The sequence below is a fragment of the Saccopteryx bilineata genome, chromosome 10 (genome assembly GCF_036850765.1).
Source record: "Saccopteryx bilineata isolate mSacBil1 chromosome 10, mSacBil1_pri_phased_curated, whole genome shotgun sequence".
Classification (NCBI taxonomy): domain Eukaryota; kingdom Metazoa; phylum Chordata; class Mammalia; order Chiroptera; family Emballonuridae; genus Saccopteryx; species Saccopteryx bilineata.
Window position 1 is genome coordinate 34,769,646 of NC_089499.1, and position 27,359 is coordinate 34,797,004.

At 36.4% G+C, this 27,359-nt stretch overlaps 1 protein-coding gene across 6 annotated transcripts in view; it reads left to right on the forward strand.

Moving 5' to 3' along the window:
- Positions 1 to 27,359, forward strand: part of ATP2C1 (ATPase secretory pathway Ca2+ transporting 1) — a 158,367-nt gene that overhangs the window by 126,669 nt on the left and 4,339 nt on the right. For 5 of the 6 annotated variants that reach the window (XM_066245113.1, XM_066245112.1, XM_066245116.1 and 2 more), the window contains 8 exons: positions 3,509 to 3,559; positions 4,275 to 4,441; positions 5,773 to 5,841; positions 6,454 to 6,570; positions 7,334 to 7,481; positions 8,007 to 8,102; positions 9,262 to 9,403; positions 10,451 to 10,575. In XM_066245113.1, the coding sequence (XP_066101210.1) occupies positions 3,509 to 3,559; positions 4,275 to 4,441; positions 5,773 to 5,841; positions 6,454 to 6,570; positions 7,334 to 7,481; positions 8,007 to 8,102; positions 9,262 to 9,403; positions 10,451 to 10,575 (915 nt within the window). Of the gene's footprint in view, positions 1 to 3,508; positions 3,560 to 4,274; positions 4,442 to 5,772; positions 5,842 to 6,453; positions 6,571 to 7,333; positions 7,482 to 8,006; positions 8,103 to 9,261; positions 9,404 to 10,450; positions 11,238 to 27,359 lie in introns of those variants that run through there. The other variant, XM_066245114.1, reaches the window with a different exon arrangement.

Consider the following 27,359-nt stretch of genomic DNA (forward strand, 5'->3'; position numbering starts at 1 on the left):
ATTTCCACAAACTGTATTTCATATAGTAGCATTCAGTCCCTAGACCTCCAGCCTAACTTTCGGAGATTTTAGATGTAGTTACTGTTAGAAATGCACCATCTTGCTCATCCACATTTATTTTTCTTTTTTTCAAGCTCGAGACACTCATGAATATTGTTTTCAGAGCATATGGAAGCAAGTGTGGGTGTTTGCTTTGTTTTACATTTAGTGGAGAAAGTATTTTCATATCTGAATAGGATTTTTGTGTGTGTGTCCTATCCTGATGGTTTCTTTATGACATTTGTTTCAGAAAGAATAAATTTTGTATTAGGTTTCCCAGGAATATTGGGACAGAGTGTACATTAGTAAATATATGTGGAAAATCAGTTAATTAAACATTATTCCCATTTGACCTTTACTCTCAGCCCTTTTTTCCAGAAATGCTAACAAGTATTCAATAGTGAAACTGACATTAAAATTTTATTTTATTTGCTTTTTAAATTTTTCTCTGGCTCTGATAAAAATTTTGATGATCTGTAAACCAACTTAGAGGTAGAGAAAGAAAAAGCAAATTACGATTTACATCATCACTCTGGACAAATTACATCATTGGTCTTTTCCAAATAGTTTTTGTGCATTAATTAATTATGGCAGATCCTTGTGTGTTACAAACAAACAGATGAGAGAAGCTCATTCACTGAATTGCCTGACGTCATCCTACTCTAAAGAGGAATTATATAAGAACCAGGGTTTTCTTTCAAGTTTTTCATGTCTTTTGAATACCTAAGTCTTTTCTCCCAATTTTTTTTTTTTTTTAGTCCTTTGAGCTTAGCCTGCCCCCGCCCGCACAACCCTACCCCTGACCTCAACTTGGTATTTTCTTCACTTGTGTTTGGGTAGCTTTCTTACAGCCAGCATGTGTTCTTAGTCTTAATGCTTTGACTTCAGTTTGAATAGCTTTTCTTTTATTAGTGTTAAAAACAAAAAACTTTTTTTCTAAATTGTCTACTCACTTGAGAATTTCTCACATGTACTAAATCATATTAATTCTGTTCCTCATTAAAATGCTTTTTAGTTTTGTCTTTCCATAATTTATCACACATTTCAAATCTCTTTAACATTTTTCTGTCCTTTTGACCTGGCACAAATTAAAAAGTAGTATAGACTGTACAATTATGTTAATTAGTGTCCTCTTAATTCAATAAAAAAAGTGATATAGAAACTGAATTTTGCTTAATTATTTATAATTATCTGGGAGTTCACATTGTTTTTTATTTATGATTTCTTCCAGTGTATTATACAGTTCTCACTGATAAAAGTGAACATCTTTTGTTTTTCATTTTTTATAGCAGTATTTGCATTTTTATTTCTACCAAACTTGTTAACCAAGTTTCTGTAATATAACCCCAATTTATATGCTGTTTCATTTTTGGTAGGCTGTAATTACTTATTTTAGCCAGTTATTTTTCCTTCAGTGCATCAGGTATCTCTTTATCTGTCTTAGAAGATTTGGAGACCTTTAGCAGGTTATTTTAGTGCTGAGAATGCTTTTTAAATTAACCTCTCTTAATTGTAATGTTTCCCTGCTTTTTGCTTTTCATAATTTTCTTTCCCTAGTACACCTTGTCTGTTAAGGTTGACCAAAAGAACTGTTGAGTGCTGAAAATAAGGACTCATGAGAAGAGAAAAATCATCTTGCAAGTTGCTTCTGAAAAATACATAGCCTCTTCTCCCTTTAATGATTTTTATCTTTTCGTCTCATATCATTCTCGAAACTCTCTCCTTTTCTGACAAAGTTCTACTTCTTTCCCACTGTCCTTATACCATATACTGTTGTCTTTATCCTATCTTCTCCCCTTCTGCTCCCAAACTATACGGACTTTATTGTGTGCCTGTCTTTAATCAGTATTTTTCCTTCTCTATGGAGAGAAACAGACATATCGTATTTTTTGCTCCATAAGGCACACTTAACCATAAGACACTCCTTAAGTTTTAAGGAGGAAAATAAGAAAAAAAATTCTGAACCAAATGGTGTGTTAAAATATTTAATAAAATACCGTGTTTTTCACTCCATAAGATGCACAGGCATTTTCCCCTCTACTTTTTGGGGGGAAATAGTGCGTCTTATGGAGCAAAAAACATGGTAAATATGAAAAGATTATTAATAACTGAAATTCATTTACCCTTATGTTTAATCCTAGCTCTATGGTTTAGTGGTGTAGTTTAATTTTTACTCATTTCTATTTCTTTTAATATTTAATTTCTTCAGGTCATAAATTCGTGTTTATTAAATTTCAGTATTTTTATTCAACTAAAAAGATTAACCTTGCTCATCCTGGTACTTAAGAACAAATTTTACTAAGTGCAGTGTTATGTATCACATGCAAAACACCAAGTGAGCCTTCAGCTTTGCATTAGTAACAGGAGAGAAGGAAAGCATGGTGCCTGGAGACAGATATTGGATGGTGGGGAGTGTAGAAATTCTCATCTGGTTTTATTTTCTTTAAAGTAGGAAACAAGGTTTTCAGCTGAGAGTGAGGCTGGGGAAAAGGATCAGTTAGACGTTTGAGGAGAGAAAACTAGTATGAATGAGTCTTCTAGGAAGGTAGGAAAGAAAATAGTGTATTATTATATGGCAGCTAAAATCACCATGACTTGGAAGCTGTTGGACAGAATGACAATAAGGCAGAAGTTCAAGTCTTGATGAAACACGGGGGAGTCACCTCTGGAGCAGTGAATGCTTGCAGTTAGAGGGAAAATAGTCTCATGTGATATTCAAAACAGGTTGTTTTGAATAAGGAAAGAAGAATGGAGGACACCTACCCCCTCTAAACTCTCTTCATTGTACTATCAGAGAGGACTATAGGGATGGCCCATGTTTTGTGGAAAAATTAGGTTAGAGCAGTGTGGGAAAGAGGGGAGGATGGAGGGGATTTTGTTCATGACTGGTAACTGGCTTTGGGGCGCAGTGAAAGGGTTTCAGAGGACAGGAGATGGGGTCAGAAAAAGGGATTAAATATGTGGTTTGGAGAGAGATCATATAAGCAGGTGAGATATAGTGGAAGGTTAATGAATTAACCTGAATGAAAGAGAACAAGTAGACACTTGACACTTAAAAAAAGTGTGTGTGTTGGGGGTGCTTTACAGGCATGATTCTTTCTCATGAAGACAGGACAAAGGGAAGAGGCCAGTTCAGTTCCAGTGTCATGAGGAAACAGGTCAAGAAGAGTTTTTTTCTTTCTCCATCTCTGAAACATTTCTAGGCCCAGGCTGTTTCCTCTTCAGAGATGAAACAGAATTGGATAAATTGCAAAGCTTGATTGTATATTTCCTGTGGTCCCTTTGGTAATGTTTGAAATAACCAGGTCAAATGAGTGTCTTAACAAAAGTAAAACTTAAGTTTGATCTTGTGGCAAATTAAATACAGTCTAAATTCATAATTAAAAAAAATTCATTGTAAGTTATAAGCATATGGGTTATTTGGTATTTCTTAACATTGAAAATTTTTAATGTTTCTTGTTTTTAACAGGTTGCAGTATTTTACAGAGCTAGTCCAAGGCACAAGATGAAAATTATTAAGGTGTGTCTTTATAAATCAGATTGTTAAGCACCATAGACTTGTATTAGTTCAGTGTTCTTAACCTTAGCACTATTGACATTTGGGACTGGATAATTTGGGGGGGGGTGCTGTGTATTGTAGTTGTTTAGCAGCATTCCTGGCCCCTACCCTGCAGGTGACAGTAGTATCCCCCAAGTCATAACAGTCAAAACTGTCTGAATATATCACCAGATGTCCCCTAGAAGGCAAAGTTGTCCCTGAGAACCACTGTTTAATTGACTCTAGATCAGACTTTAGACATATAGTTCTCACACATTGGGAATACTAAAAGAAATTTTTTATTTTATTTTCATTTATTAATTTTTTTTTTTTTTAGAGAGAGAGGATGGGAAAGAGGGAGAGAGAGGGAAGCATCAACCTGTTGGGACTTGTTCCACTTATTCATGTTGTCATTGGTTGTCCTTGTTTGTACCCTGACTGGGATTTGAATTCGCAACCTTAGCGTGTTGAGATGACGCTCTAACCAACTGAACTGCCTGGCCAGGACCTTAATAGAAACTTTTAAAAGTTTTGTCCTAAGAGTTCAATATATTGAAGTTTATTGAAAAATTGGTGGTCTATATTATTTCCAGTCTTAAATATGTGAAAAAATTAGAGAGGATTTGTTTATCACTTTCTCTGTGTGGAAGCAATATTTTAATCAGAATTCTTCCTTCTCTCCCCTCCCCCACTGTAGTCTCTACAGAAGAACGGGTCGGTTGTAGCCATGACAGGCGATGGAGTAAATGATGCTGTTGCTTTGAAGGCTGCAGACATTGGCGTTGCAATGGGTCAGACTGGCACAGATGTTTGCAAAGAGGCAGCTGACATGATCCTGGTGGATGATGACTTCCAAACCATAATGTAAGTTTTGTTTTGTTATTCCCTGATTCGCATCAGACAGAGTCTTCTCCCATCCTTTCCTGCACCTCATCACCAGACAATTCAAGTGGAAAAGAATTAGCAATATTTAAACATTGGATGAATTAAACTATTTTACTACATCAGGTAATCTTATTTTATGGTATAATGTGTAGTTTTGAAGAAAATTATTTTGTACGAAATGGAAAGGACATAATAAATGGCAGCACCACTCATTTAAAAAACATTTACTGAGTGCCAATCAGTGTCACATTTTACTGGCCATAAGTGTGGTGGTATAGCCTTGAACCTTTATGGGGCCTTTATTCTACTTACCTTCAGGCTATCAGAAATATGCATGTGCCTGGCCTTATAATGAGTATTACAAATAATCAAGTTTCCATCCATACTTATTTCCTTATATCAGAATTGTTTATGTTGTCAATGATAGAAGTTATTAAGTTAGAATAACTTTGTTTCAGCCATAGTTTCTAAGTGATTTAAGATTTTTATGTGGTGTCAGTTTCAGTCTTCAGGTGGGAGTTACCTTAATGCTGTTTTTTTGATAATCACCTGTCTGCCAAGTGAATGTTGACTCATTTCAGTGATACATGCTAATTACATGCCCAGTGGCGCTTCATTAATCCATTGTGGCCTAAGGTGAAGCATGTAGGAACTGGGGACTCAAAATTGCCATTCTCTTATAAAGACATTGATATTTTTCTTTTCATCTTTAGAATTGTATAAAAATCTTGTAAGACAGGGAAAGTTGTTTAAAAAACATGTGTTTTCCTAGATTCAACCAAACGAATGAGATACTTTACATGAATCTTCATAAACCAAATTCTTTGTATAATTTTGCTACAACATATATCTGATTATGTATTAGGAGCAACAGATAGCTTAAACTCTATAATTCTTATATATCTCATTGCCATTTATTTCCTGACCCACATTAGTTTAGCCCCTTACCATGCAATCATCTTGAACCTTTGTGGAAAATAAACTTGGGTAAAGAAAAGTATAATTTTAGTATTATAAGTGTGTAGATTATCTTATGTAAAAAGACAATCTGTGATTTTAATGTTGCAATATCTTTTTAAGAATAAGAATTTTAATATTGTGGAATGAAATTGGTAGGGCTTATTAGCAGGCTTTTCTTTAATTCTTGTTGGTATATTGTTTTCATGTTTCTTATCTAAAGTGAAGAAAATAAGATTCTTTTAACAATGTAGGTGTTATATCAATTGGAGATTTGTTCTCAAAATTAGTGTTTTAGTTTAGATATATCTTTGTTTATGTGATAATTCAAAAAAATTTTTTTTTAATTTCAGGTCTGCAATTGAAGAGGGTAAAGGGATTTATAATAACATTAAAAATTTTGTTAGATTCCAACTGAGCACGTAAGTTTGTAAGAAGTTTGTCACCATTAGTCATATAGATAAATTATATGAAAAGTTTAATCCAAGCAAAATGCCTAGAAGCTTCTGGGCTCTCTAAGGGTTGTTCTATAGATAATTTTTCCAAAATGAAGGTTAATTGGAAAATTAAAAATGACACGGTTAATAGGTTCTAAGTATGATGTTTAGGGGTCTGGATCACCATCAAAGTGTAGAAACCCTTGTGAATTATTTAATAGCTCCTGAAATAATAAGTTGTGTCAACTCTTACTGTTTCTCTTGGTATCTTTTTCCAAAAATAAAAGGGCTTTTCTGTAGTCAAAAAAGTTACCAATATGTTGTTGAAACTTTTAACTGTTAACATAGTAACAGCTATTCTGAACTCATTTTTAAAATCTTCCTCTAATTGTTATGTAAACATCTTAGAAATTATTTTAAGATGCTATAGATCATAAGAGTTAAATCCTTGCTTCAAAGTGTTCTTGGAAATATAGGGTTCCTTTAAAAGCACAGTACTAACATGAGATTTTTAAATGCTAAAAAAGTGATATCTTAAAATTAGTAAAATTATACTGTGCTGAGAGATTTTTTTTAAATGACTCTTTTTTTCAACAGGAGTATAGCAGCATTAACTTTAATCTCATTGGCTACATTAATGAACTTTCCTAATCCTCTCAATGCCATGCAGATTTTGTGGATCAATATTATCATGGATGGCCCTCCAGCTCAGAGGTAAGAGTTTTTACCTGCATAAACTAGAAAGATGAGGAATTAAGCTTTAAGACTATTCATGCATAGCATTAAAAATCTTTGCAGCAACATGTTTGTTATAAATTGTGTGATGTGCGCCTATTGTTTATTCTCTTCCGGTGCTCGCTCATCCATTATGGCTCTGAGTCTTTACTTAGAGGCAGCCTTATGCTGAGAACAGATCTGGGCAATCCCTGTCCTCAGGAAGTAAGCTTTTGTTGCCAAAAATGGGATGTAATGGAGAAACCTCTGAATTTATTGTTATTGGCTAAGCTTTGTTGCCAGTTTTAGAGACCTTGGGAAAGTATTAAAGGACCTACGCATCTAAGCATGGGGCCATAGATTTTGCTTCCCAGTACAAAGAGTAGTTGAGTAATACATGTCAGTGCCCATTGCAGCAAATCCTCCTAGTCAGATCCTCCTTGCATGAAAGATACTTCAGAGTGCAGTTGATAGGTCATGTACTTCAGGCTATATTTGAAATAAGTAAATTTATATGTAAATGAAGTTGGACGATTTTGATTATGAATCTCCCATCAAACTGCCAAATAAGTAAGGGTAAAAGAGGAAAGAATGATAAAATGTGGTTATTTTCAAGTTACCATAGCCATGGTTTCCTTTATTCAACACTTTGTTTTTATAGGGTAGCATTTAGTTTTCTATAATTGAGGTTAATCAGGCTTGAAAGTAGCAAATCCAAAACCTCAAAACTTGAAAGTAATTCACTTTTCTGTTTGTTTTGAAGCCTTGGAGTAGAACCAGTGGATAAAGATGTCATTCGCAAACCTCCACGCAACTGGAAAGACAGCATTTTGACCAAAAACCTGATACTTAAAATACTTGTTTCATCAATAATCATTGTTTGCGGGACTTTGTTTGTCTTCTGGAGGGAGGTATATTCACTGGATAAGCTGTTTTATTATGATGTATTCTATATGGTAGGACTCAGTTATTTTCATGTGTTATATGGTAGGCTAGAAAGTTAGGGCTCCTTGAAAAATTTTTATAATAAAAATATTTAAACATAGTTTGATTTCAGTCTTTATGGGTTATTGGAATTTCTGATTCATTTATTAGAGTAATCTAAATCTGCAGAGGACTATCAAATACAATAAAAATTAATATATGAAAATTTGGGGAGAAGTTAGAAAACCTGAGCCTTTAACATAGCTACTTTATTGTCACCAAAAAAGTTGTTTTTATATGGTGTGTGAAAAGACTTTACTTAACATTGAGACTACAGCTATCTTAGTTGACTTAATAAATGGCATATAGGAAATTTAGGTAGCATATATATTTTTATACCATAAAACTAAAGCTATTTTATCCAAATGGAAAGAAAATATCAATATTAACCTTTTAAAAGCATACAGTATTCATTAAATTCAGCTACTGAAAACCATTTTTTCTCTTGATAGCTACGAGACAATGTGATAACACCTCGAGACACAACAATGACCTTCACATGCTTTGTGTTTTTCGACATGTTCAATGCACTAAGTTCCAGATCTCAGGTATGCTGACTGATTAAATTGGACAGGGCACTTTCTAATAATGTAAGCAGGCAAGGATTATGATTTTTTGGCTTTCCTTGGTTTTGTAGCCGCAGAATTCAGCCTCAGATACAGCTTTTCTACAAACGTGTCATAATGGGGTTGGGGCATTTGGGGAGATAAGCCTTACCATTGACCAGAATATCAAAGTAAACCACAGGTGCTATCACCTGATCTTTCTTCTTTCCATTCTCTTATTATCTGTAGCTGTATAATAGGTTCTGGTTAACATTATCTGAGCATAGGACAAACCTCATTGTCTCTGTTAAGAAGGTATTAGTCTCCTTTTAGAAGAAAGTATTGTTGGAAGTACAAGAACAGTATTTTGCATATAATCTTTTCCCATTACTTTAGTCAGATTGTCAAAGTTTAGGACATTTTAAATGTATTTTTCTTCCCAGGCTTTATCTTAATGTGCTGGATTGTCTTTTCTCAATTGTAGTGCTTTGATAGGAAAAGAAAAGAGCTAAAACTATTCCTTTTTCAGAATGTATTTTTTTAAACTAGTTCCATCTGAGGCCTAACTATTCAATTCATTTTTATAACACTTTATGAATCCTTAACAATACTTGTTCCCACTTGCCATGCTAGAACTTTCCAAGTACAGTGAATTGTCATTAGAGTAATTTTTGAAGACGCTATAGTATTTACTGTTTATTTTATGAATGTCAGCTTTACTTTTTCAATACACATACAAACTAGGGTCTGTTCTTCAAGAAAGGTTTTTATATTTATCTACTTTAATGAATGGATAGGAATGACTTAGCAAAATAATGATATACAAATAAAATTTCTTAAATTTTGGAATGTTAAAGTAAGTTTTTTTCTATGATCTTTTAAAAATATATAATAGGGTCTTTTAAAAAATATATAAAACTATGTATACATATCTTATTCTTTAAAAAAAAAAAGTCCTTTCTTGATAAACAGAAACTGCTTTAAAATTTAACCTTGCTCCATCTGAGTTATTCCAACATAGTCGTTAAAATTAAAGAGATTTTGTGGTGCTGCCATTGTATAATTCAGTTTAGTTTATTTAAAAAAATAGATGTGAATGTATTAATAAATTGGTTGTTTCATGACCAAGGAGTAATAATCAAACTCTCTACTCTGCCAACAGACCAAGTCTGTGTTTGAGATCGGACTCTGCAGTAATAAAATGTTCTGCTATGCAGTTCTTGGATCCATCATGGGACAGTTACTAGTTATTTACTTTCCTCCTCTTCAGAAAGTTTTTCAGACCGAAAGCCTAAGTATATTGGGTAAAGAAAATGTTCTTTATATTGTATCTATATATTTTGGTTGAATTTTGTTGTATTTTCTAATGCATTTGTTCTAATAAAAATTTTCATTTAAAAAGTGAAATAGGAAAAGCAGTTGACTTGATTTGAAAAAGGAATGTGCTTTTTTCATTTGGGAGAAGTTTAGGGGAGTCACTCAACTCTAGGTTTAAATTTTTTTTTGTAATTTTTTTCTTGTAATTTTTATAGGTTATTTTCAAAATCGTATTTGGTTATTCTGAAATATAGCAAATCAAAACTTGTTACAGAGTAATTTTAGTTTAACTTCTCAGTCTTATATGAAGAAAAAACTAGATTTAAGATCACTGAAAACCAAATTGCTTTTTTGTAAAATTACAATTTTTATAGTTAAACTGTTTCACTATTCTTACCTGCTAATTTATAAGTATTATTTACAAATAGTTTACCTTAAAAGTAAACTAGTTTATAGTGTCAATATTTTAATTTTATATTCACATTCCTTCCTTTTAAATAAAGTGGAGTTTTAAGGAGACAGCTGCCATTTTTCAAGCAGTAAGTGAGAATGAGTTAGTGTCAATGCTGTCATGAGGATGTGGTCTTGAAAGATGAGTTCTTACAGACTTTCAAATGAAATAAATGAAAATTTCTAAATAATCTTTAGATAAGCATTTTTTCAATCAGTTACCACTGCTTGAACAGCCTTTTAAAAAGGTTATGTGATCTATTAAATAGGAAATTCTTGTTTGTGTTGCTGATAGAGGTTGTAGTTAGAGGATTTTTATGGTTTAAGGAGAGCAGTCAGACGATTTGGGTCCTAGTTCTCAGACTGCTGCCTTTCATAGCTGTGTGACTAAGTAAGTCACTTAATAACTTTGAACCTGACTTTCCTTATTTTTATACTGAGGCTGATGATTGTCTCTCTCAGGGAATGGTTGTGAAACAATGTATTTTAAAAGCTGTGGTAAAATGTTAGGAAAATGTAAGCTATTAAGCTTTGCATCTGTAAATTGCCAAGAATTATAAAACCCAATTTCTTTTCTCTTGCAGATCTGTTGTTCCTTTTGGGTCTCACCTCGTCAGTGTGCATAGTGGCCGAAATCATCAAGAAGGTCGAAAGGAGCAGGGAAAAGATTCAGAAGCCTGTTAGTTCAACGTCGTCGTCTTTTCTTGAAGTATGATGCATATTGCATTCTTTTATTTGCAAACTAGGAGTTGCAGTTTGAGGATCATTTAGAAGTGCAAATTCAAGAGGATAATGAAGATTTGAGAACTTTTTAACTTTTCATTGACTAAAAATGAGCACTAATGTTAAAGACTTGATTGGAGACTTGAACCTGCTAGCAGTCCCAAATGAAATTATGCAACTTTGATAACAAATTCCTTGATTTAAATTGGCTTTTGAGATTGAGGGAAACTTTATAAAGCATATGGGCATTTATTTAATAAAAAAAAAGCAAAACCTAAACCACTTAAAGAGGTCTAACAATACAAATACACTGTCTATCATAGATAGATATGATATTTTTTTTTAATTTTTAAATACTGTACTATTTATGGTGGTGGGGCTTTCTTACTAATACACAAATAAATTAAATCATTTCAAAGGCATTCTATTGGGTTTAGAAGTTGATTCCCAGGAGTGCCATATTTCACCTACTGTTTCCTTTTTCCTGCAATGTAAGCAACTCAGACACCTTGTGTTACCATTTTTGTATCAAGTTTTTTTGCACAGGATGTGACCACTGTCGGATCACTGTTCTTTTCTTTCTTTTTGTGACTGAAAAGCCTATACTGCAATTTGAAGTAAATGTTTGCTTTTCTTAGTAACTATAAATGGTTGTTGTTTTTTTGTTTTTGTTTTTATTCCCAGCTATGAGTCTTTGGTCTAGCAAAATTAATATAGGGCTAATCACATGGTGTTCAAGTTAGGGTAGTCATGTCTATAATTAACACTTAGTCAAAGATTCAAAAATACTTAGGATTGATTGGGCTGAAATTTACTTTAAAAAAATAACATGTTATGCCTTCTTTTAGAGTTAAATATAAAAATACACTTTGTCAAATATCATTTTGTCATCCCCTAATTTTAAATCCAAGCACTTTACTTCAATAACTGAATTTTATTTATTTTTTTAAGCATCTTTCTTAGGAAGTATGGAGTGTTATACTTAAAGAGTAAATTGGCTGTAAGACCAAACGGGGTTTCAGAACTAGGGTCTGTGTGGAAGACTCGGTGCTGGTCTTGCTCTTGGCGTGTCTGCAGCCTCTCTGGCCGGGACTGCAGCCCAGTCCTGCAGCCCAGTCCTGCGTCTGCCCCTTCTCCTTGTGCTGTTTGTTCCTGCTTGCTTTCTTCTCATTGGGCACGCTAGAGCTTTGCTCTGGTAGTGCCATTTTATAGTCCCAGGAGGTGTGGCTAATATATTTAGAGTGTTTGGTATATTTGGGCCTGAAGTTCAAAATTACAAATCCATTTTTCTGTTGACTTTCTTCCTGAAAACAGAAATGGATCTTAAATTCAATGTTTAAATCTTCCTGAAGCGGGTTAGTTTTTTATTTTATAATTATTCTTCATTTTTTAAACTCTCAAGGTAAATCACTGTATAGCTTTTATCACCAGTATTAAACTTGCGGTGTTAGCACTGAAATATGGTTATCAAAGATAGAGAAAGGATCTACACTTTGAGTCTTTCTTAGTGTAACAGTTGCTTATAAGGAGCAGAGATGTTTGTAATTTATTCTACTTTATCCTTTTAGACTCAATAGTCAGATCTCATTAGTTAGAACTTGGAAGCCATTGTCCAATCAGCTTTGTTTTTAGTAACATGTCTCATTCCTAAATTTTGTAATGATTTTTTTTCTTTGTTCCAAAGACTTGCAATACTTAGTATTACGTGCAGGTTAGTCTTTTGCTTTGGCTTTGTAGGTTCATAGTGTGAGTCATATGAAATAAATGTATCTGCTCTTTCATTTGGTTTTTGAACCAAAAAAAAGAGAGAAGGACTTCTTAAGGAAATGACCTTCCAGTTGGGATTGTTAAAATTATATGGATATTGATAACAGAAATTAGGCAGTACTCAGTAGTACATAGCACCTGTGATTTAAGGAGAACTGAAACCTGCAGTAGAGATGTACTATCCAGGTTCCGATTTTCCATAGTACAGCAACAAACTGGAATATTGGTATAGTTTTCTTCACTAGTGTACCATACATTAGCATGGATAATTGAAATGCTCTAGTGCCTAAATTTTTATGTTTTTAACCTCATTTTCTAGCCCTAGGACTTGCTAGAGTTCTTTACAGTACTAAGTTATTTAATTTTTTGCTGTTAGTCTACCTCATGAAGTTATTTGGCCCAAAGTGATTAAACATCAGGGGAAAAAAATAGGAACTCGAAATAATTCACCAATTAGGTAGACAGTTCTCAGATGATTAAAACTGGCTGCAAAGAAAACCTAAAACCAATACAGGCTTTATTTAATAGTTGTGAATACACTCACAGGGATAAAACTCATTTTTTAAATGTTTCATACTTATGCAAGGTACATCTTTTACATTGGTTGTCTTTCTATTCTTTTATTTTTTAAAGATTTTATTTATTCATTATAGAGAGAGGAGAGAGAGAGAGACGGGGGGAGGAGCAGGAAGCATCAAATCCCCATATGTGCCTTGACCAGGCAAGCCCAGGGTTTTGAACCGGCGACCTCAGCGTTTCCAGGTCAACGCTTTATCCACTGCGCCATCACAGGTCAGGCTACATTGGTTGTCTTTCTGAAGTCACTTTAAAATTTGATCTTTCATGTAGGACATTAATAAAGTGAGTATTGGCCATACTTAAAATAGTTTCTCAGTGAAATGAATTAGTGCAAACAATAAACTTTTAAGAACCTTAATTCACTTTACCTTGCTTTCTCCCTTTGTCATTTGGCAACTCCTGAGTATTTTATTTCCATATATGACTCACTCAGAAACTTAGATGAATGAGTTGTCATTTCAGTAAACTTTTATTTAGTAGCTGGAGTGTGCTGGGAATAGAAAGGTGCTGGCATCCTTACCCAGGGTTCGCCGGGGATATAACTGTTACCAAGCTGTTTCATGAAAGGTGGCGGTGTACGTTTATTTTTTTTTTTTTAATTTTTTTTTTTTTTATTCCTTAAATAGTTTTTGTTTTTTTTTTTATAATTTTATTTTTTTTAATGGGGTGACATCAATAAATCAGGATACATATATTCAAAGATAACAAGTCCAGGTTATCTTGTCGTTCAATTATGTTGCATACCCACCACCCAAAGTCAGATTGTCCTCTGTCACCTTCTATCTTGTTTTCTTTGTGCCCCTCCCCACCCCCTATCCCTCTCCCATTCCCCCCTCCCCCCGTAACCACCACACTCTTGTCAATGTCTCTTAGTTTCAGTATTATGTCCCACCTACGTATGGAATAATGCAGTTCCTGGTTTTTTCTGATTTACTTATTTCGCTTCGTATCATGTTATCAAGATCCCACCATTTTGCTGTAAATGTTCCGATGTCATCATTTCTTATGGCTGAGTAGTATTCCATAGTGTATATGTGCCACATCTTCTTTATCCAGTCATCTATTGATGGGCTTTTTGGTTGTTTCCATGTCCTGGCCACTGTGAGCAATGCTGCAATAAACATGGGGCTGCATGTGTCTTTACGTATCAATGTTTCTGAGTTTTGGGGATATATACCCAGTAGAGGGATTGCTGGGTCATAAGGTAGTTCTATTTTCAGTTTTTTGAGGAACCACCATACTTTCTTCCATAATGGTTGTACTACTTTACATTCCCACCAACAGTGGATGAGGGTTCCTTTTTCTCCACAGCCTCTCCAACATTTGCTATTACCTGACTTGCTAATAACAGCTAATCGAACAGGTGTGAGGTGGTATCTCATTGCCGTTTTGATTTGCATTTCTCTAATAGCTAAAGAAGATGAGCATCTTTTCATATATCTGTTGGCCATTTGTATTTCTTCCTGGGAGAAGTGTCTATTCATATCCTCTTCCCATTTTTTTATTGGATTGTTTGTTTGTTTGCTGTTGAGTTTTATGAGTTCTTTGTATATTTTGGATATTAGGCCCTTATCTGAGCTGTTGTTTGAAAATATCATTTCCCATTTAGTTGGCTTTCTGTTTATTTTGTTATCAGTTTCTCTTGCTGAGCAAAAACTTCTTAGTCTGATGTAGTCCCATTCATTAATTTTTGCCTTCACTTCTCTTGCCATTGGAGTCAAATTCATAAAATGCTCTTTAAAACCCAGGTCCATGAGTTGAGTACCTATGTCTTCTTCTATGTACTTAATTGTTTCAGGTCTTATGTTTAGATCTTTGATCCATTTTGAGTTAATTTTTGTACAGGGAGAGAGACTGTAGTCCAGTTTCATTCTTTTGCATGTGGCTTTCCAGTTTTCCCAGCACCATTTATTGAAGAGGCTTTCTTTTCTCCATTGTGTGTTGTTGGCCCCTTTATCAAAAATTATTTGACTATATATATGTGGTTTTATTTCTGGACTTTCTATTCTGTTCCATTGGTCTGAGTGTCTATTTTTCTGCCAATGCCATGCTGTTTTGATTGTCGTGGCCCTATAATAGAGTTTGAAGTCAGGTATTGTTATGCCCCCAGCTTCATTCTTTTTCTTTAGGATTGCTTTGGCTATTCGGGGTTTTTTATAGTTCCATATAAATCTGATGATTTTTTGCTCTATTTCTTTAAAAAACGTCATTGGAAGTTTGATGGGAATTGCATTAAATTTGTATATTGCTTTGGGTAATATAGCCATCTTGATTATATTTATTCTTCCTAGCCAAGAACAAGGTATATTCTTCCATCTCATTATATCTTTTTTGATTTCCCTTAACAATGGTTTATAGTTTTCATTATATAAGTCCTTTACATTCTTTGTTATGTTTATTCCTAAGTATTTTATTTTTTTTGTTGCAATCGTGAAGGGGATTATTCTTTTGAGTTCCTTCTCAGTTGTTTCATTGTTGGCATATAGAAAGGCTATTGACTTCTGTATGTTAATTTTGTATCCTGCGACCTTACTGTATTGGCTTATTGTTTCTAGTAGTCTTTTTGTGGATTCTTTGGGTTTTTCGATGTATAGGATCATATCATCTGCAAAAAGTGATACCTTTACTTCTTCTTTTCCGATATGGATGCCTTTTATTTCTTTGTCTTGTCTGATTGCTGTGGCGAGAACCTCTAGTACCACATTAAATAAGAGTGGAGAGAGTGGACAACCCTGTCTTGTTCCTGATTTAAGGGGGAAAGCCTTCAGTTTAGTGCCATTTAATATGATGTTAGCTGATGGTTTATCATATATGGCCTTTATCATGTTGAGATATTTTCCTTCTATACCCATTTTGTTCAGAGTCTTAAACATAAAATTATGTTGTATTTTATCGAAAGCCTTTTCTGCATCTATTGATAAGATCATGTGGTTTTTGTTCTTTGTTTTGTTGATATGGTGTATTACATTAACCGTTTTACGTATGTTGAACCATCCTTGAGATTCTGGGATGAATCCCACTTGATCATGATGTATTATTTTTTTAATATGTTGTTGTATTCGATTTGCTAGTATTTTGTTTAGTATTTTAGCATCTGTATTCATTAGAGATATTGGTCTGTAGTTTTCTTTTTTTGTGCCATCCTTGCCTGGTTTTGGGATGAGGGTTATGTTGGCCTCATAAAATGTGTTTGGAAGTATTGCTTCTTCTTCAGTTTTTTGGAAGACTTTGAGTAGAATAGGAACCAAGTCTTCTTTGAATGTTTGATAAAATTCGCTGGTATAGCCGTCAGGGCCTGGACTTTTATTTTTGGGGAGGTTTTTAATGGTTTTTTCTATTTCTTCTCTACTGATAGGTCTGTTTAGGCTTTCTGCTTCTTCTTGACTCAGTCTAGGAAGGTTGTATTTTTCTAGGAATTTATCCATTTCTTCTAGGTTGTTGAATTTAGTGGCATAAAGTTTTTCATAGTATTCTACAATAATTCTTTGTATATCTACAGTGTCCGTGGTGATTTCTCCTCTTTCATTTTGGATTTTGTTTATATGAGTTCTTTCTCTTTTTTCCTTGGTAAGTCTTGCCAAGGGTTTGTCAATTTTGTTGATCTTTTCAAAGAACCAGCTCCTTGTTCTATTAATTTTTTCTATAGTTTTTCTGTTCTCTAATTCATTTATTTCTGCTCTGATTTTTATTATTTCCTTTCTTCGGCTGGTTTTGGGTTGTCTTTGTTCTTCTTTTTCTAGTTCCTTAAGGTGGGAAGTTAAGTGGTTCACTTGGGCTCTCTCTTGTTTGTTCATATATGCCTGAAGCGATATGAACTTCCCTCTTATCACTGCTTTTGCTGCATCCCATAGATTCTGATATGTCGTATTGTCATTTTCATTAGTCTGTATATATCTTTTGATCTCTGCACTTATTTCTTCTTTGACCCATTCATTTTTTAAAAGTATGTTGTTTAGTTTCCACATTTTTGTGGGATTTTTTTCCTCTTTTTTGCAGTTGAATTCTAGTTTCAAGGCTTTATGATCAGAAAATATGCTTGGTACAACTTCAATTTTTCTGAATTTGCTGATGTTGTTTTTGTGGCCCAACATATGGTCAATTCTTGAGAATGATCCATGTACACTGGAGAAAAATGTATACTCAGTCACTTTGGGATGAAATGTCCTGTAGATGTCTATCATATCCAGGTGCTCTAGTGTTTTGTTTAAGGCCACTATGTCTTTGTTGATTCTCTGTTTGGATGACCGATCTAGAGCCGTCAGCGGTGTATTGAGGTCTCCAAGTATGATTGTATTTTTGTCAGTTTTTGTTTTAAGATCAATAAGTAGCTGTCTTATATATTTTGGTGCTCCTTGGTTTGGTGCATATATATTAAGAATTGTTATGTCTTCTTGATTCAGTGTCCCCTTAGCCATTGTGAAATGGCCATTTTTGTCTCTGAGTACTTTTCCTGTCTTGTAGTCAGCATTATCCGATATGAGTATTGCTACACCTGCTTTTTTTTGGATGTTATTTGCTTGGAGTATTGTTTTCCAGCCTTTCACTTTGAATTTGTTTTTATCCTTGTTACTTAGATGAGTTTCCTGTAGGCAGCATACAGTTGGATTTTCTTTTTTAATCCATTCTGCTACTCTGTGCCTTTTTATTGGTGAGTTTAATCCGTTTACATTTAGTGTAATTATTGATACTTGTGAGTTCCCTATTGCCATTTTATATCTTGCTTTCTGTTAGTTTCGTGTCTTGTTTGATCCTTCTCTTTCGTTTTTCTATCTTTTGTTTTTATTTGGTTGTATTCCATACATCTTTCCTCTGTTGCTATCTTTTTTATCTCATGTGCTTCTGTGGTGGTTTTTTCAATGGTGGTTACCTTTGAGTAATGAAAAGGGTCCCTACCCTGTTCATTGTAGCGAACTATTTTGTGAGTACTTTTGCACTCCATCGTCCTTTGCTACTGTTAATCTCCGTCTTCTCCCCCTCTTTCTTTTTGTTGTTGTCACAGTTTAAATTTGGTTTTATTGTGTTCTTCTTGGAGCTTTTACTTGTGGCTCTGTTTTTTTTTGTTCTTTGTATCTGATTGGAGAACCCCCTTTAGTAATTCCTGGAGTGGGGGTTTTCTGATGATAAATTCCCTCATCTTTTCTGTATCTGTGAATGTTTTAATTTCTCCTTCGTATTTGAAGGATAGCTTTGATGGGTATAGTATTCGTGGCTGAAAGTTCCTCTCTTTCAGGACTTTAAATATTGGGGTCCACTCTCTTCTAGCTTGTAGAGTTTCTGCTGAGAAATCTGATGATAATCTAATGGGCCTTCCTTTATATGTTGTATTCTTCTTTTCCCTGGCTGCCTTGAGAATTTTTTCTTTGCTGTTGGTTTGTGTCAATTTCATTATGATATGCCTTGGAGTAGGTTTGTTGGGGTTAAGAAAACTTGGAGTTCTGTTTGCTTCTTGAACTTGAGGCTTTAGTTCTTTCCACAGGCTTGGGAAGTTCTCATCTATTATTTGTTTGAGTATGTTCTCCATTCCATTTTCTCTCTCTTCTCCCTCTGATATACCTATTATTCTTATGTTATTCTTTTTGATGGAGTCAGATAATTCTTGTAGGGCTATCTCATTTTTTTTAATTTTTGAGTCTCTTTCTTCTCTCTGTTGTGCCTCAAGTTGCTTGTCTTCTATTTCACTAATCCTCTCTTCTATCTGACCTGTTCTATTAGCTAAGCTTGTTACTTCGTTTTTCAGCTCGTGAATTGAGTTTTTCATCTCTGTTTGATTTGTTTTTATAGTTTCAATTTCCTTGGACATATATTCTTTGTGTTCATTGAGTTGTTTTCTGAGCTCCCTATATTGCCTTTCTGTGTTTTCTTGTATATCTCTGAGTATTTTTAGGATTTCTATCTTGAATTCTCTGTCATTTAGCTCCAAGGTTTCCAATATATTAAATTTTTTCTCCATAGATTTTTCCTCATCTAGCTGTGTTACCTCTCTTTCTTTTGTATCCATGATATTCGATTTTCTCTTCCTTAATGGCATCTGAGGGTGGTTTTGTTGATAGTATTAATGAGATTTAATAAAGAATAAAAAGTTAAAAAAAATAAAAATAAATAAAAAATCGAAAAGAGTTGTTTTTTTTAAAAAAAATTAATAATGAAATAAAGAAAAATAAAATAAAATAAAAATTTTTAAAAAAAGGAAATTATTCCCCCCCTCCTTTTTTCCTCTCCTCTCCTCTCCCCTCTTTCTTGAGAAAATCTTGTGGTGGACTGTGAGTTATAACAAACAATGCCTGTGATGGAGGGCCTGAATTGGGGAAAAGTAATAAAGGGGCAAAAAAGAAATAAAAAAAAAAGGAAAAAAAAAAAAAAAAAAGAGCGTATGGACCCACAAAAAGCAAATAAGGAAAAAATTTGGGTCAAGAATAAAATGATTTCCTTTTAGGTGTTGGTTGTCTAAGAGTTATGATGAGAGGAATAAGAGGAAAACGGAAAAATGGGGAGGACAAATTAAAAACTTACTATTGTATTTAGTGGAACAAGAACTAGATTATATGGAGAGCCAGGGATGGGAGCACTGCTAGTGAGTTAAAAAGGTGAAGTAAAAACCCCCCAAAATGCCACAAACATAGGTTTGAGTCCCAGATAAGATAATTTGTTTGTTATTGAGGTTTGAATGAGAGGAGATGTAAAGGAGAAAGGAAGAAACTAATATAGAGGGAGAAAAGAAAGAGAGAGAGAGAAAAAAAAGAGGGAACCACTAAAAGAAGAAAAAAGAAAGGAGAGAGAGAGAGAGTTAAGGGTTTTGGAGTGCAACCCTCATAGAGAGAAAGGAAGAGAAGAGAAAAGATAATGGGAGATGTAACACTTATGGGTAGTGTAGTTCAAGGAGAGGAGAGAGTAAGACCAGTAGAGAGTTAATCGGCCAAATTGGAGGAAGAAAAAAAAGTATCAAGAATGAAGATAAGAGAAACAAACGAACAAATATAATAAAATGTGATAGGTTATAAAGTCTGCAGATTATTCTTGATTTTGAGAGGTTATCTTCTTGCTTTTTCTTTTCTCTCCCTCTTCCTGGTCGGTGACTCTGTACCCCGGGTTCTGCCCCTTTGGCACGCTCAGGCAGAGGCTTGCAGTTGATAAGTCTCTATGGCAATGTCATGTATTGTGCTTTAGTCTCGTGGGAGTCGAGGCTCATTAGCATTTATAGGCTCCGACAGTGAGAGAGTCCGTGTTCCTGGAGCCTTTCTCCTAGTCTTTCCTTCCTCAATTAGTAGCCTGATAATCCAGCTATGGGGTTGCTGCTGCCTCTGCCTGGATAGTAAGAGGCTCAAAGAGCTGGCAACTCCCTACTTTATTTCCACTCAGCACAGGGCTCTGGGTAAGGCTCAGTCAGTCAGAGCTGCTAGCATAATCAGGCGGGCTTTCCGCCCACTCAAAGACCACTGGCTCTGCCACTCTGTCCGGTAACACAAGCGGGCGCCCACTTCTGGGGGGCGCTTGGAGGAAACTCTCACTCACTGTCTGCGACCAGGATATCCAGCCAGCAGTCTCACGCTCTGAGTGAAACCCCCAACCGCAGGGAAAAGTTGCAGCGTTGGAATTGAGTCTCGCTCCGTCCCCGTGCGTGGCTTTTGCAAGGCGCTGGGGCGGCCCGAGATTCCGCTTTGGCCCACACAAAGGCCCCTGACTCTGCCCCTCTCTGCGATAACACGGGCGCGCACTGCCGAGGCACTCGGAGGAATCGCTCACTCCTTATCTGCACGCACACACCAGGATATGAGGCCGGCCGTGGTTCCCTCTGAGTGAAACCCTCACCAGCACGGAAAATCTCCACCGTTGGAAGTAGTTCTCACTCCCTCCCGTGCGTGGCTTTCCCAGGGCGCTGGGGCTGCCCAGAGACTCTGTCCTCGGCCCACAGAAAGGCCTCTGACCCTGCCTCTCCTTGGGGCAACACGGGCACCCACTCTCGGGGCCTAGGAAGAAATTCTCGCCCACCAACTGCGCACCGACCAGGAGACCGGGTAAAATGGCCGCTCCGCTTGTCTTTCTTTGTTTGGGTTTGGCGCGAGTGTTAGCTTGTATTGCCCGGGTTGCCACAGGATCAGATTTTCCTCGGCTTGGATCTGTGTGCCACAGCCTGGTTCGGCCGTTTGTGCCGCGGCGGCCTGGATCTATTCACCCCCTTTGCCCGCCTCAGTTTCTATATTCACAGTTACCAGAGAAAGCCGCCCTGTTTAGGTTAGTGAGGAAGGCGGAGCATTTCTTACTCCCTTTTTCCTTCGGGGTTTGGTTATATATTTAGCCAATTTTTCACTCAATCATACCTTTGGGTGTATTGCGAAGCATCTGGAAGCTCCAAGTATAGGTTTTTCTGTTTCTGGTTGAAGATCTTGTTGAGTTTTGGGGGAGATTTATCGGTATCGCTTCCTACCCCGCCATTACTCTGACGTCATCTCGTACGTTTATTTTTAAAATGTTCGTAATATTAAAATGAATCCAGCACACAATTTACTGGCAGTTTACCTGAACATTGGCATTTGAAAAATCATTGAAATGCCTTTTTAGACTAAGCTGCTATCTAAAAATAGGTGGGTAAATATCAGTCCTAATTGGTATGTGATGGGACGGACATACCATCCTGATAATTAAGTGACCTTGGACTTAATTATGAGCTCAGTTAGGACTTGATATGACTATTGATTCTCTTGTTGAACTTTCTTTATTTGAGATTTTGGTTTTTAGAGTTTGTAATAGTCTGAAAATATTATTGTAGGTTTAGATTTATAAGGATATAAGATAGTTTCTTGTTTTGGGAAGTCTTCAATCGTAACTCTGGACCAAAGTGAAATATATCCAATACAGTGGTAAATGCTGTCCAAAATGCTACAGCAGCAGCAAAAAAGGAGAACTTTACTGGAGGAAGTTGTCAGGGAAATTTCCCGGAACTGGTGGCATATGAATCAAGCCTTAAACTAGAAATCTCCAGCTGAGAAGGCGCAGGACATTGCAACCAAATGGCAAAGCCTCTGCAGAGGTACTGGTGGGGGTGGATGGAACAGGTAAAAACCAAAAGGACTTCGGGGCCATTGAGGCAGGAAATATGTAATGTGAGTGGTTGGACAAATAGGAGCCTGTGGTAAAGGTAACATGCAAGGATTTCAGGAGTGTGGTATGAGCTTGGAGTTTTGACTTGTAACAGATGGAAGCACGGAGAGTATGATGTAAAACAAAACAGGGAGACGAGCATTGTAGAAGCTTAAGGGGTACAGGGATGAACTGAGCTGTGGCAGTCACTGTGGAGAGAAAGGCATAAAATACCCATCTTCCAAGAGCAGTGATATGACCAGACAGAAAAGGAAAACATGGAAGATGCCCCGTTTCAGGCTCTCTGGCTGGCTTGAATAATAGAGCTGTTGGGAGAATGACCAAAGCTGAGCAGCCTTTAGTGGGACATGGGTCAATTTGAAATGTAAATTTTGTGGTGTCCTTGAGATTTGCCAAGGGATATATGTTAGATGAGGTCTCTAGAACAGAATGAAAGCCATAGGTGAGACTAATTATACTGTAGTAGGAAAATAATTTCATGTTATAAGCATCTTTTTTTTTTAAGGTGAGAGGAGAGGAGATAGTGAGTCAGACTCCCACATGTGCCCCTACCGGGATTCACCTGGAAACCTCATCTGTAGCCAATGCTCGAGTACCTAGCTATTTTTAGTGTCTGAGGCTCATGTGTTTCAATGATGCTATCCTCTGTGCCCAGGGCCACATTCAAACCAGTTGAGCCACTGGCCGTGGGAGGGGAGAAGGGAGGGAAAGAGAAGCAGAGGTCACTTCTGTGTGCTCTGACTGGAAATTGAACCTGGGACGTCCATATGCTGGGCTGACGCTCTAGCTACTGAGCCACCGGCCAGGGCCCTAAACTCAGCTGTTTTTTGAAAGTAGTTTCTTTGTAGAGTTATGACTTAAGAATCAGCAAACAGTTACATAAATTCAGAATTCTGGGAGAAGGGTGAGAACATTTCAGCTTCCTTTGTTACAGAGCTTGCCTAATGAATCTGTTATTAAAGGTACTGACTAGAAAACACTGATGTAAATGATTGGTAACACATCTTTTTGATGTTTGCAGTAAGACACTTTCTTAAGGGGTGAGAGAATATAGACAGCGAAGAACTGCATAGGTTGGACTAAACCCAGGAAGGGAATAGCATTAACGTTAGAAAATAGCTACTTGCTCCAAACAGGAAAGTAGGAAACTTGAATTTTTTTGTTCATTTTACTCATAATTCTTTCTTGGATCTTTTTAGCATTATATTTCACACATGTCAACACACTTACTGGTGTTTTTGGACTCTAGCCCTTCAATTTGAAATCCTTCTTCTTCTGCCTCAATTTTGAGAATCAGAATTTTTACCTGTTTTTCAAAGCCCCGATGAAGAGACTACCAGGATGGCCTTTCCAGACTGCTCTAAAGATGTGTGTGCATGAGTGTGTGTAGTAGTTTCCTGTAAATGCTGTTAAGAATAAACGCAGCCATAGCTTGAGTATTAAATTATGAGATTTTATTTTTTAGAAGCATTAAAAATTTAAGTCCAAGCCACTTCACTGATAAATGTTGGCAGAAATTTGATCTTTTTTCATTGAAAATAAATTTTTAAGTGGTATAATCTGGGGAAGGAAGTGAAAAGTATTTGAGACATTATTTTTTGTTGTTGTTTGCTGTTAATTTTATTAAAGTTATTGGGCCCTGGCCGGATAGCTTGGTTGGTTTGAGCCTTGTCCCAAAGCACGGAGGTTGCTGGTTTGATCCTGGATCAGGGCACATACAGGAACAGCTCAATGTTCCTCTTTCTCTTTCTCTCTCCTGCCCTCTCTCTCACCTTCCTCTCTCTAAAACAAAAACATTTAATATTTTTATTGGGGTGACTGGTTAATAAAATTGTTTCAAGCGTACAGTTGCATAATATATTATCTATATATTGTGTGGACCCATTCGTCTTGATCCTTATAAATTTATCTTTCCTAATCTAAGCATGCTCTAGTGTTCCTGTGTACACGTAAGAATAGCTCCCTGTATTTGTACAGCTGCTCCAGGCAGCAGAGTTTTATGTGCAGATCACTGTGCCATTCCCATCCCTTTTTCCTCAAATATCTTGGCAAAGCCCCACCTTTTTGTGGTGGCCCCATGGCTGATAGGCCTGGCAGACCTGCCTTTCATATCGAAATCAAGGTTTCCCCATCGCCAGTGTTTCTTCAGCAATATTGCCTTGTTCTGTTCCGTAACCCTCTGAGTAGAAACCACGTCTCACAGCATTAAGAGTACACAGTGCTGGAAATTGGACACATTGTTCTACATCAGCCCTTTGGTCCATTTTGGGGGTCTATTTCCAGCTTTTGAATTCAGAACATGTTTTTAAAATAGTTTTGTTTATACTTTTAAAATATCAATCCACTCAGCTCTATTAAAAGCAATTTTTTATTCTGGCCTTCCTGATGATAAGTATACTGAAGTGCATGTAGTTGAGAAGTGACGATTTGGTGCCGTATTACAGTCATAAAGAAAATACTGTAATGCCTGGACCGTTTGCTCTTTTTCATCAAGTCTGAATCTTAAGAACATAGTATGAAATAATTTTTTTTTTTTTGTATTTTTCTGAAGCTGGAAACGGGGAGAGACAGTCAGACAGACTCCCGCATACGCCCACCAGGGGCGACGCTCTGCCCACCAGGGGGCGATGCTCTGCCCCTCCGGGGCGTCGCTCTGCCGCGACCAGAGCCACTCTAGTGCCTGGGGCAGAGGCCAAGGGGCCATCCCCAGCGCCCAGGCCATCTTTTGCTCCAATGGAGCCTTGGCTGCGGGAGGGGAAGAGAGAGACAGAGAGGAAGGAGGTGGGGGTGGAGAAGCAAATGGGCGCTTCTCCTATGTGCCCTGGCCGGGAATTGAACCCGGGTCCCCCGCACGCCAGGCCGACGCTCTACCGCTGAGCCAACCGGCCAGGGCCTGAAATAATTTTTTTATGTGAATCTTACAAAATATTATCCTTGGAATAATATATAGCAAGGCCCCAAACAAATAGATTATAGATAATGTGATAGGGCCAGTTTCTTTAGTTTGTCTTTAAAAAGGAACTTGCATAAATCTGGGAGTTTGAAGGGCTCCAGTACTTAGTTTTGGAAACTTGAGTTTGTGGATGTCACCACTCCCAGATCTCAGCACCAAGGCCCCCCACCAACATTTTCACCTCTTGTTCTCCTAGCTTCCTGGACAAGGGAACATCAGAAGTTGGCTCTCTTGATGCCATCCTTCCTAGAGGCTTCAGTTATCACAAACATTTCTGACTATGATAGTATGATATACTCATTGGAAGTATTTGTAAACACAGAAGAAAACATTTCATAATCTCAACCCCCAAAGACTTTAATTTAGGCTCAGACATATATCCAAATGTCTCCACTTAAGCATCTAAAAGGTAACATTTTAACATACTGTATTTCCCTGCGTATGGATGATCCCACGTATAAGGCGCTCCTTAATTTGGGGCCCAAAATTTGAAGAAAAAAAAAAGTATTACAGCCTGACCTGTGGTGGCGCAGTGGATAAAATGTTGACCTGGAACGCTGAGGTCGCCGGTTCGAAACCCTGCACTTGCCTGGTCAAGGCACATATGGGAGTTGATGCTTCCTGCTCCTCCCCCCTTCTCTCTCTCTCTCTCTCTCACTCTCTCTCCTATCTAAAATGAATAAATTAAAAAAAAAAATAAACAGAAAAAAGTATTACATAAAGTTATTGAATTCAAGTTTTATTCATCATAAAATTCATACAACTCATCACTTTCAAAACTCCCATCCATTAGCTTGTCCTCATCTGTGTCTGATGACAAATCAGTCTCCAACAATGAGCACAAAAAGAAGCGCGAAAAAGCAGGAAATAATTTTTTTATGTGATCCTTAAGTAATATAGAATCAAGTAAAAAAGAATCTACATCCACTGTATAAGATATACCCAGTTTTTAGACCCCAAATTTTTCGGGAACGTGCGTCTCATATGTGGGGAAATACAGTATCTATAACAGAAACCCTGATTCTCCCACTTCCCAACTATACCCCATCCTACACGAATGACAACTGAACAGGAAATCAGAATTCTAGCAGGGTTCCAGCCAGTATTTTAATGAAGGCATAAAAATGCTGATATACTCTAATAATTTTAGCAATTTATAGGAGTTCTCACCAGCATATTTACAAACCCTGATTTTAAGAGTGTTAGTATGTATTTACCCAAAACAATGTTTTCACATCAGAGCAGCAGGTAGAGTAATCCACATAACCCCTGCTCTATCATGAAATTACTCTGTATCCATGGTTGCAAGCATTGAGACTGCAAAGTGGACATACTTTTCTTCCTGCCAACATCCCGCTTTATTCCTCCATCCGTGTGATATGCACGTGAACCAGAGGAAGATCCGGGGGCAGTACTGCCTGGAAGGACACGATGGCAGTTTCTCAAGAAGAACCAGCGCTTCAGTTAATCCTCCAAAAAGCACTAAACCATATGTAAAAACACTCCTGAAAAGTTTCCCTAATCTTGTACGGTAGCTCATGTGATGGCATAATTTTTCTAGTCAAATAATTCGGTCTTATAAATAAATGATCACGTATCTAATACTGATATATTTTGATCAATTTTTCTTTTTTGCAGAAACATTCATAGGTGTCCTCTGATTCTGATGAAAATAGGCTATATTATACACAGGAATCTCCAGGTGTCTCCAAAGTGATAGTAAAAAATTCTTAAAATACACACATGAACATATTATACACACACACCTATTGAAAGATTTTACCTTTTAACTAGATATCTAAAATATTACCAAGCTTTGTGCATTACATGTTTGTGTAGGTTTGGTATCTCCCTGAAAACTGAATCTAGTGAAACTAGCTGGAAACACTTCCATGTATAATCTCATTCATCTAGTTCTCATTCTTAGCAGAATGGTATATTGCCTGGTGCAGTCAGGCCTCTGAATTTTAAGATGTGTTTCCTCAGCATGAGGTTCTCATCTTAGAATTTTCACACCTGGATGGGCTTGAATTTGAGCATTGTTCAGACCTGGAAAGAAATGCCAGAGCTACTTATCCTGTATGGCCAAGACAGGTGTTGCTGAAACTGGGGAGGCATTTTTTTTTAATACACCTGTCCAGAATCAGTCTACCGCTCACAAACATTAGGGGATATTTTATCGCTTCATATTCATTTTGAAATATCCCCTAATTCTGCTCACAAAAGTTGGGATATTTTATCGCTTCATACTGATTTTGAAATAGCCCCTAATTTTTGTAAGCAGTATATTTCACTTCAAATTGGTATAAGGCACAAAGTCATTTTCAGTTGTCTTGACTAAACCACACTGACAGGCATGAGCTAAATACCAGGTA